Consider the following 11,192-nt stretch of genomic DNA (forward strand, 5'->3'; position numbering starts at 1 on the left):
TCGGATTGTTCGGCACCGAGTTGAGTCTTTAGAACGAATTTGTGGGCCGAAAAGTGAGCTTTGAGACCAAGTAAGTCTCTTGCCTAACCTTGTAAGAGGGAATTTACCCCAGAGGTGATTTAAATTATTATTTGCTGCTAATTGTGGGGGCTACGTACGCATGAGGTGATGAGAGTCTGTGCGTAGCTACTAATTATGCTTATGTCCGGGTAGCTTAGGACCCAAATCATGAAATAGTTATAATGTTGGCACCCTACTTGTTAATTAAAGTGCCTAAATTATATTAAAACTTATTAAGGAATTTGTAAGGACCTAATTTTACTTACTTGAGTTTTTGGCGGGCTACTTGATCGTTAATAGAAATTGTGCTACCTTGTGCATTAGCATGATGTTAGCTTCTAAATCGGTTGTTCATAAAGTATCCTCTCTTTTTGTGGCGCGGGCCGAACACCTCGGCAGTAGATAGATGCATCTATGGTTCGTGCTGCTCGACTCTCGTCAATGTACACATTATTCTGGATCAGGACGTACGACATCGGCTTACATCGTGCGTAATAATACCTAGAGCCTAATTATACTTGATATTATTTTATGGCTTGAGAGACTGTAATTATTAATGACAGAATTTGACCTAGAATTTATGATTAGTGAAAGGATATTGTATTTACTGCTTGTTATTGAGTTATTATTACTGTTTATATAACCCATGCTTATTTAGAATTTCTGTATTTTATTGTTAGCCCGTAGTAAGTGTCGAAGTCGATCCCTCGTCACTACTTCTTCGAGATTAAACTAGATACTTACTGGGTACATGTTGTTTATATACTCACGCTACACTTTTACACTAATCGTGCAGGATCTGAGGCAGGTGCATCTGGCGGTCATATCGGCGCGCACCCTCGTTACCTCGAGGCCTAGTGGTGAACTGCTTCCTGGGCCATTCTGCATCACCTAGAGTCTCTCTTTTGTATCTATTTTCTGTCTACTTTATTTCAGACACTTGTTAGAGTTTTGTATATTTTACTAGTTGCTCATACACTTGTGACACCAGGTCTTGGCACACATACTAGTAGACTTTATGGTTTTGGAGTATTTATGTCACTATATTTGCCCACTCAGTTACCTTCATTTTATTTTATTAAATTTTCTACTCCTTAATCTCTTAATAAATGAAATTTAAGTTAAGCGCTATCACGACTTATAGGAGAAACTGGGTCGTGACATACATTTAACCCAAATTTTATTCAACCCATACCTTCTTCCTTCGCGTCTCACTAGAATACCATAATCAATTTGAATTTTAAGAGATATAGTCCATCACTAATTTATTAAAATCTTAAGTGAAAACAACTCTACTTGAATTCAAAGATCATTATAAGCTAAAACCTAAATATTAGTATAACGAAAGCAAGATAGTCCTTTCATCGTTCATATTCAATGATCATGATTGTTACTAGATCTTGATAATTAAGGAATTGAATTTAACTCTTCAGTTCTTCTTCTTTGGATATGAATTAGACTAAGGAGCTATAGTTATTTTACACAATTCAAATAAGAAGATGATTTATATAAGTAAAAATCTCATTCGATTTTGAATATAAATATTAAGAGTTCCTACGAATAATTCAAATAAGAAAATAGTAATAAAAATTTTATTTAATTTTAAACTTTTAAATATTAAGAATTTATTAAATGACAATTATATATAATATAACATATAATATGCGGGTTATCCGTCATTAGATCAAACGGTTTATATGAAAAACAACAAATTTATAGGTCACCTAAACTCTTTGTGTATATATGAAAAATTAGAATTAACACTACTGACATTGTCCAAAAATAAATCTACAAAAAATTAGAATTTGAAAACAGGCTTAATAATTCTTAGATGTTTAGCTCTATAAAATTAAAACGAAGAAAAAAATTGGAAAATTTGGAAAAGTCGGATTTAAGGAGACGTGGAAATGCCAACAACTTAGAAACGTGGAGGAATCAGATTTAAGGAAAATAGTTACAATTTAAATAGAAATATTTTAAAGTAAAATCTTATTTAATTTAGACTGCTAAATATTAGGAGCTTTTATATAGTTCAAATAAGGAAGTATTTATGTTACGATCCAAAATCCACTATAAACCGTGATTGCGCCCAACATCGCCGTTAGGCAAGCCAACACTAAATTATTCATTTTATCATTTTTAAAATCATAAATCTTTCTTGGATAACGAGGTTAGTGCATCAGAATAAATCGTAGTTACGTACAGTTTCGTTAAAATAATATGTGAAAGTGAATCAATGTAAAACAATCCATAACAAATTCTAGAACACCCCCAAATCCCGGTGTCACAAGTGTATGAGCATTTACTAAAGAGTACAATAATAATACAATCTCTGTACGGAATATAAATAAGACAGGATAAAGTAAATGGTACGATGGAGACTCCGTGGGCTGTGATACGTAGCCTCGAATGAAACTCACCATAAAGTCTCCTCAGCAGTTGCGCCTACGTGACAAATGACCACCTATTGAACCTGTCAGATCCTGCACATTTAGTGCAGAAGTGTAGCATGAGTACGTAAATCAACGCGTACCCCGTAAGTATCTAGCTTAACCCCAGAGAAGTAGTAACGAGGGGTCGACATCGACACTTACTAGAAGTCCGACAAAGCAATATAATAAATTATAAGCAGATGTGAAGCACACAACAATAATGGGGAAAATCTGTAAGTTATCTAAGCTTCCAAATATTTCTTTTAAAGTATAAATTTCTCAGTCTTGTATTCTACCTCAACAGCTCAGATGTATCAAGTACAAGTAACAAACGGATAAGAAGTACCATATAAAATATTGGGCATCAGTGAAAAGATAATCTCGTGAATGTTCGGACTACCAGCGATATAACGCACGATTATATCGAGGTCGTTCGGCCCGATCCAAAATAATATATACACTACCGAGGGTCGAGCAGCACGAACCATAGATGCATCTATTATACTGGCGAGGCGATCGGCCCGCTCTACAAGAAAGGAAAAAAATTACCGAATTACGAGACACGTGCTTACAATACGGTACATGAGCACAAAGTGAATATAACCTTTACCGTTTCTACAATAACTTGCCAACAACTCAAGGTGATAAGGCTCGGCTTAAGCTTCTACATTCGAGTTTTCAGGATATCACTACCCTTCTCCACACTCTAATATTTTCACCTTCGTTCTTCAAAACTTCTCAGTAAGTTGCAAGTTTTTACTTATTTTCTACCCAAATCAGCGCACTTGTGTCACGACCCCAAATTATCCCTCCATAAGGTGTCGTTATGACACCTAGTCTTTACGACTAAGTAAGCCTAATATTGCAAAAAAATATAAGGAAACACAATATTTTAAAGATAAATAACATATTATAAATAGCCAAGAGTAGTACCACTCGGCATATGCAAAATAATTTTTCAAGACCCGGAATATCACTAAGTCACAAGCTGCTATAATCTATGTAGCTCTATACAAAAGTCTGAGGATAATAAAGAAAGTATCTAGGCGAGGGAGTAGAAGGGGACACCGAAGATCTGCGGACGCAAGCAGAAGTACCTTGAAGTCTCCTAGAATCAGCAGCACGTACTAACCCCGAGGCTGATAGCTCGCACCTGGATCTGCACACGAAAACATGTGCAGGGAAGGGCATGAGTACACCACAATGGTACCCAGTAAGTGCCAAGCCTAACCTCGGTCGAATAGTGACGAGGTCAAGTCAAGGCCCTATCGGAGTAAATATAATAAATTAAACAGTAAAATATATAAGTGAAATTTACGGTAACATAGTTAAAGGAATTCTCGAAAATTTAACAGTTAATGGAGCCCTCGGCTCAAAACAAGGTAAACACAGTGGGAAAATCTCTCGGGATACCGTCCCGTAGTTTCAAATGAATATGTAGTACATGGGGATCTCCCAGAATACGTCTGTAGTCCCAAAGTAAATATGCAGTACAGGGGATCTCCCGAAATACGTCCGTAGTCACAAAATAAATATGCAGTATAGGGGGATCTCCCGAAATATGTCGGTAGTCCCAAAGTAAATATGCAGTGCTGGGGGATCTCCCAGAATACGTCCATCATCCCAAAGTAAATATGCAGTACAGGGGGGATCTCCCGAAATACGTCCGTAGTCCCAAAGTAATTATGCAGTGCTGGGGGATCTCCCGGAATACGTCCGTAGTCCCAAAGTAAATATGCAACGCAAGATGAAATGACAGGTATGACATCGAGTTATACAGTTTATGCTGGACCGAGATAAGGCAAATGAGGACTTAGCTAAACATGACGCACAGAATGTCAATTAGGCAGTTAAAACACGTAAACATGCTTTTCTAGTCTAAACTACACAATTAAACATATTAGTACGACTTAATAAGAGAAACAATTTATGATTAAAAAAGGTTAAATAGGATTTTTGCAATAATAGCCTGTGTACGTACTCATCACCTCACGTACACGGCGCCCACACACCAAATAATATCAAGATATCCTAAGGGGGAAGTCCCCAATACAAGGTTAGGCAAGCCACTTACCTCGAACTGCTCAAATCACCCCGATAACACGTTCTTGCCACGAGTATCCAACTCCAAATGGCCCGAATCTATTCAAATAAAGTGCATAATGTAAATATAACTAAGAGTAACTAATTTAGCTAATTAATTCGAAGCTAAAGCATGAAATTAGGAAAAATGCCCAAAAACTCACCCTGGGCCCACATCTCGGAATCGGATTAAAGTCGCAAAATACGAACACCCATTCACTCAAGAGTTTACTTGTACCAAAATTGCTCAAATCCGATACCAAAATCTCAATCGAAACCCCAAAATTCGGTCTAAGAATGTTTCTCAAATTTTCACACCAAATCCAAAATTAAATGATGAATTCAAGCATAGATTAGTGGAATATAACCATAAAAGAGTTAAGAATTGTTACCCAATCGATATCTCTGAAAATCCCTCAATCCCTCGTCCAAAATTCGAGTTCCCAACTTAATGTTTTGATAAAAATGGCATAACCTCCGTTTTTTGGGAACTTTAATACTGCCCAGACGCGCCCTTCTTCGCGAACGCGGCAACACCCTCGCGTTCGCGAAGTACAATTTACTTCAGCCCAAAATCCTCCATCGCGAATGCGATGCACATGTCGCGAATGCGAAGACCACTCAGCTTGACCCTTCGTGAACGCGGGATCTCCTTCGCGAACGCGAAGCATGAAATCTCGCCTGCCTCCAGTTCTTCTTCTCGAACGCCAGGACCATGTCGCGAACGCATAGCTTCGAGGTTCCACACCTTCGCGAACGCGAGAGAGACATCGCGGACGCGAAGAGTAATTCAGCTGCCCTTCCCAGATACCGTACGCGAATGCAAGGACTCCCTCGCGAACGCGATGAAGAAAATGCCTGCAACAGAACACCAGAAATCTGCTATCTTTCAAAGTCCAAAGATGACTCGTTGAGCATCCGAAACACACCCGAGGCCCCCGGGACCTCAACCAAACATACCAACCAATCCTAAAATACCATACAAACTTAGTCGAGCTCTCAAATCCCATCGAACAATGCTAAAATCACGAATCACCCTCCAATTCAAACTTAAAGACTTGAAACTTCAAAATTCTACAACCGATGCCGAATCCTATCAAACCACGTCCGATTGACATCAATTTTTTCTCACAAGTCATAATCAACATTACGTACCTACTCCAACTTCCGGAATCGCAAAACGACCCCGATATCAAAAATTCCACTACCGGCCCAAAACTCCAAAAATTCGACTTTCGCCATTTCAAGCCTAAATGAGCTATGAACCTCCAAAACACAATTCGGACACGCTCCTAAACCCAAAATCACCTAACGGAGCTAACATAACAGACGAAATTCTATTCCAGAGTCGTCTTCACATAGTTTCGACTACGGTCCAAATCCTAAGGCTTAAGCTCTCATTTAGGGACTAAGTGTCCCAAAACACTCCGAAACTCAAAATAAATCATCCTGGCAAGTCACAATAGCAGAAAACGATTTAGGAAAATCAGTTAATAGGGGATCGGGGCTATTACTCTCAAAATGATCGGCCGGGTCGTTACATTCTTTCCCTCTTAAAACAATCGTTCGTCCTCGAACGAGTATAAAGACATACCTGAAACTGTAAAAAGATGAGGGTACTTGCTGCGCATATCCTGCTCGGTCTCCCAAGTCGCCTCCTTGACTGGCTGACCCCTCCACTGGACCTTTACTGAAGCAATATTCTTTGACCTGAGCTTTCTGACCTGCCTGTCCAAAATGGCTACTGGCTTCTCAACATAAGATAGATCTTTGTCCAACTGGACTGAGCTGAAATCCAATACATGATTCGGATCACCGTGATACTTCCGGAGCATGGACACGTGGAATATCGGGTGAACTCCTGCTAGGCTGGGAGGCAAGGCAAGCTCATAAGCAACCTCCCCAACTCGCCGCAATATCTCAAAAGGACCAATGAACCTCGGGCTCAGCTTGCCCTTCTTCCCGAACTTCATGACACCCTTCATAGGCGATACCCGAAGCAAGACCTGCTCACCAACCATAAATGCCAAATCACGAACCTTACGGTCTGCATAACTCTTCTGCCTGGACTGGGCTGTGCGAAGTCTCTCCTGAATCCCCTTCACCTTATCCAGGGCATCCTGGACCAAATCTGTACCCAACAATCGGGCCTCGCCCGGCTCAAACCACCCCACTGGGGACCAGCACCACCTACCATACAAAGCCTCACACGGTGCCATCTGAATGCTGGACTGGTAACTGTTGTTTTAAACGAACTCTGCAAGTGGCAAGTATCGGTCCCATGACCCTCCAAACTCCATCACACAGGCACGGAGCATATCCTCAAGAATCTGAATTGTGCGCTCGGACTGCCCCGTCCGTCTGAGGGTGAAAGGCTGTGCTCAACTCCACCCTAGTACCCAACTCCTGCTGTACGGCTCTCCAAAACCGGGATGTGAACTGTGTACCTCTGTCTGAAATGATGGATACTGGAATACCATGAAGGCAGACAATCTCTCTGATATAAATCTCAGCCAACCTCTTAGAAGAATAAGTGGTCAACACTGGAATAAAATGAGCTGACTTGGTCAGCCGATCCACGATCACCCAGATAGCATCGAACCTTCTCAATGTCTGTGGAAGTTCAACTACAAAGTCCATGGTGATCCTCTCCCACTTCCACTCTGGGATCTCTAACCTCTAAAGTAATCCACCCGGCCTTTGGTGCTCATATTTAACCTGCTGACAGTTGAGACACTTGGCCACAAACCATATATCTTTTTTCATTCTTCTCCACCAATAGTGCTGCCCCAAGTCCTGGTACATCTTCGCGGCACCCTGATGAATGGAGTACCGCGAGCTATGGGCCTCCTCAAGAATCAACTCCCGAAGCCCATCTACATTGGGCACACAGATCCGGCCCTGCATCCTCATCACACCGTCATCACCAATAGTCACATCTCTGGCATCACCTCGCCGAACCCTGTCCTGAAGAACTAGAAGATGAGGATCATCATACTGGCGCTCCCTGATACGGTCATAAAGAGAAGACCGAGCAACCACACAAGCTAATACTCGGCTAGGCTCTGAAATATCCAATCTCACGAACTGGTTGGCTAAGGCCTGAACATCCAAGGCTAAGGGTCTCTCAGCTGCCGGAAGATATGCCAAACTCCCCAAACTCTCTGCCCGGTGACTCAAGGCGTCGGCCACTACGTTGGCCTTCCCCAGGTGGTACTACAAACTCCGGCGGTCAGTTTAAATCTCGCAGGGAACACCGTACAAATAATGATGCCAGATCTTCAGGGCGTGAACAATAGCTGCTAACTCGAGATCATGAACAGGATAATTCTTCTCATGCACATTCAACTGTCTAGACACGTAGGCAATCACCCTACCATCCTGCATCAATACCGCTCCAAGGCCAATCCTCGAGGCATCACAATAGATAGTGTAGGACCCTAAACTTATAGGCAATACTAATACTGGGGTTGTAGTCAAAGTTGTCTTGAGCTTCTGAAAGCTCTGCTCACACTCCTCGGTCCACCTGAACGGAACACCCTTCTGGGTTAGCCTGGTCATAGGTGCTGTAATGGATGAAAATCCCTCCACAAAGTGACGGTAATACCACGCCAAACCAAGGAAACTGCGGATCTCCATAGCTGATAATGGTCTAGGCCAACTCTGCACTGCCTCCACCTTCTTCGGATCTACCTTGATCCCATCACAAGAAACTATGTGACCCAAGAATGCCACTGAATCAAGCCAGAATTCACACTTAGAAAATTTTGCATACAACCTCTTCTCCCTCAAAGTCTGAAGCACGGTCCTCAGGTGTTGCTCATGATCTTCCCGAGACTAGGAATATACCAGGATATCGTCAATAAACACAATGACGAAGGAATCAAGATAAGGCCGGAATACACTGTGCATCAAATGCATAAAGGCTGCTGGGGCATTGGTCAGCCCAAATGACATGACAAGAAACTCATAGTGACCATATCTGGTCCTGAAAGCGGATTTCGGGATATCCGACTCCCGAATCTTCAACTGATGATAGCCAGAACGCAAGTCAATCTTGGAAAACACCCTGGTACCCTGTAACTGATCAAATAAATCATCAATGCGAGGCAAAGGATACCTGTTCTTCACTGTAACCTTGTTCAACTGCCGATAATCAATACACATACGCATAGAACCATCCTTCTTCTTCATAAATAAGACCGGAGCACCCCAAGGTGATACACTGGGCCTGATGAAGCCCTTATCAAGCAACTCCTGCAACTGCTCCTTCAACTCAGGAGGAGCCATACGGTAGAGAGGAATAGAAATGGGCTGAGTGCCCGATAATAAATCAATGCCAAAATCAACATCTCTATCGGGCGGCATGCCCGGAAGATCAGCTAGAAACACATCTGGGAAGTCCCTCACTACTAGAACCGATTTGACTGTAGAGGTATCAATACTGACGTCTCTCACATAGGCCAAATATGCATCACACCCCTTCTCAACCATTCGCTGAGCCTTAAGAAATGAAATGACCCTCTGGGGAGTATACTCTAAGGTACCTCTCCACTCTAATATCGGCAAACTTGGCATAGCCAGCGTCACGGTCTTAGCGTGACAATCAAGAATAGCATAATGGGGCGACAATAAGTCCATGCACAAGATAACATCAAAATCTACCATACTAAGTAATAAAAAATCGGCTCTGGTCTCAAAACCACTAAAAGCAATCAAACACGACCGGTATATGCGGTCCACAACGAGAGAATCTCCCATAGGAGTAGATACATAAACAGGGGAACTCAAAGAATCCCGAGATATCCCCAAATGTGGAGAAAAATAAGAAGACACATATAAATACGTAGAGCCTGGGTCAAATAATACTGATGCATCCCTATGACAGACAGGGACGATACCTGTGATGACTGAATATGAAGCAACGGCCTCTGAACGGGCTGGAACGACATAGTACCTATCCTGGCCTCCCCCTCTAGGGCGACCTCGACCTCCCCGACCTCTACCTCAAGCTGGCTGAGGAGGTGGGGTAGCAGCTGGTGCTGAAAGAATGGCCGAAGGACTCGGTGGAGCACATGGAGGCTGATAAGTCTATGGAGGTGCACCCCTCCTGGCTCTGGGCAATCTCTAACCAGGTGACGAGTGTCACCACACTCAAAACAACCTCTCCTAAGACGCGGCGGCTGAGACTGACTCGGACCTGGCCTGCTGGACTAGCCGGTAATAGCACCTCGAGTAGGAGGCATACTGGACACTAGCGGTGAATAATAGGGCTCCTGAGGTCTAGGAGGAGCTGGAACACCGCTGGCTGCTGGAAGAGCTGAATGAACAGGGCAACTCACAAAACCCCTACCATAGCGTGCTGCTGGTGCACGAGCTCCTGAATAATGACCAGTCTCTCGAGACCTCTTGGTCTCTCTCTCCTCTCTGTCCCGGGCAAACATGCCTTCCACCCTCCTAGCAATGCTCACTTCTTGCTGATAAGTGATGTCCATCTCCAACTCCCTGGCCATACTGGTCCGAATACTGGGGTGGAGTCCCTCAATAAAGCGATGAACCCTCTCTCTGACTGTAGAAACCAGAGCCGGCGCATGGCGAGCTAACTCAGTGAAACGGATTGCATACTCTGACACAGTCATAGCATCCTGAAGCAACTGCTCAAACTCTGCGCACCAAGCATCCCTGAGGCTCTGAGGAACATACTCATGCAAGAACATCTCTGAAAACTGAGTCCAAGTGAGTGAGGCTGCCTCGTCCGGACTACTCAGCTCATAGGCACGCCACCACTGATATGATGCTCCCCTCACATGGAAAGCGTTGAAAGAAACCCCACTCGTCTCCACAATGCCCATAGTGCGGAGAATATGATAACACTTCTCAAGAAAACCATGAGCATCATCTGAAGCTAGTCCACTGAAAGTAGGTGGGTGGTACTTCTTGTACCTCTCAAGTCTGAGCTGCTTTGCCTTAGAAGCAGCTACCATGATCTCATGCTAAACCGGAACCACTGGGGGCATAGGAATATACTCTAGGGCCTAATCAACCTGGACCCTCTGCTCAGGAGTGCGGGCTGCGGGAGTCTGTGCCCCTCCCCCGGCCTGAGATGTGGCGGGAGCTATCGGAAATAGTCCAGCCTGAGCCAGAGTGATGAACATGCTCAAGAACTAAGCTAAAGTCTCCTGAAGGGCTGGAGTAGCAATAGGGATCTCAGGTGCTGGCCCTCCAGCTGGAGCTGCTGGGGGCTCTTCTGACGCAGCTCTCACAGGTGCTCGGGCTGCACCGCGTGGTCATCCTCTACCCTGACCCCGGCCTCTGGCGGCTCTGGTAGGGAGCTCGGGTGCCTGATCTTTGGTCCTCCCATCCTCACCATCTGTGAGAAAGAATAGAATATAATAGAATGTTAGAATTTCTGGTGTCAATAACTCGCACGATAAGGAAATCAAGAAATAAGATTGTTCTTAACAGTTACATAGCCTCCCGAAGATAAGTACGGACGTCTCCGCACTGATTCGCGAGACTCTAATAGACCGGCTTGTGACTCGCGACTCCTATGAACCTAGTGCTCTGATACCAACTTGTCATGACCCCAAATTATCCCTCTGTAAGGTGTCGTGATGG

At 43.5% G+C, this 11,192-nt stretch overlaps 1 protein-coding gene across 1 annotated transcript; it reads right to left on the bottom strand.

Annotated features, from left to right (window-relative positions):
• Nucleotides 1-9,787: 9,787 nt before the first annotated feature.
• LOC138899926 (uncharacterized) lies at nt 9,788-10,558 on the bottom strand. The gene is made up of 2 exons (XM_070186627.1): nt 10,021-10,558; nt 9,788-9,894 (listed from the first exon to the last, which is right to left on the bottom strand). Exons 1-2 carry the CDS (start codon nt 10,556-10,558, stop codon nt 9,788-9,790), a joined length of 645 nt encoding a protein of 214 aa, XP_070042728.1.
• Nucleotides 10,559-11,192: the final 634 nt, after the last annotated feature.

This window comes from Nicotiana tomentosiformis, chromosome 10, assembly GCF_000390325.3.
Source record: "Nicotiana tomentosiformis chromosome 10, ASM39032v3, whole genome shotgun sequence".
NCBI lineage: Eukaryota > Viridiplantae > Streptophyta > Magnoliopsida > Solanales > Solanaceae > Nicotiana > Nicotiana tomentosiformis.

What these genes read in the sequence shown, in the direction of transcription:
- LOC138899926 (XM_070186627.1), bottom strand. Translation starts at nt 10,558, where the DNA reads ATGGTAGCTGCTTCTAAGGCAAAGCAGCTCAGACTTGAGAGGTACAAG. An exon ending in CATTGCTAGGAGGGTGGAAG is followed by an intron (nt 9,895 to 10,020) that starts GCATGTTTGCCC and finishes CTGTTCATTCAG; the next exon opens with CTCTTCCAGCAGCCAGCGGT.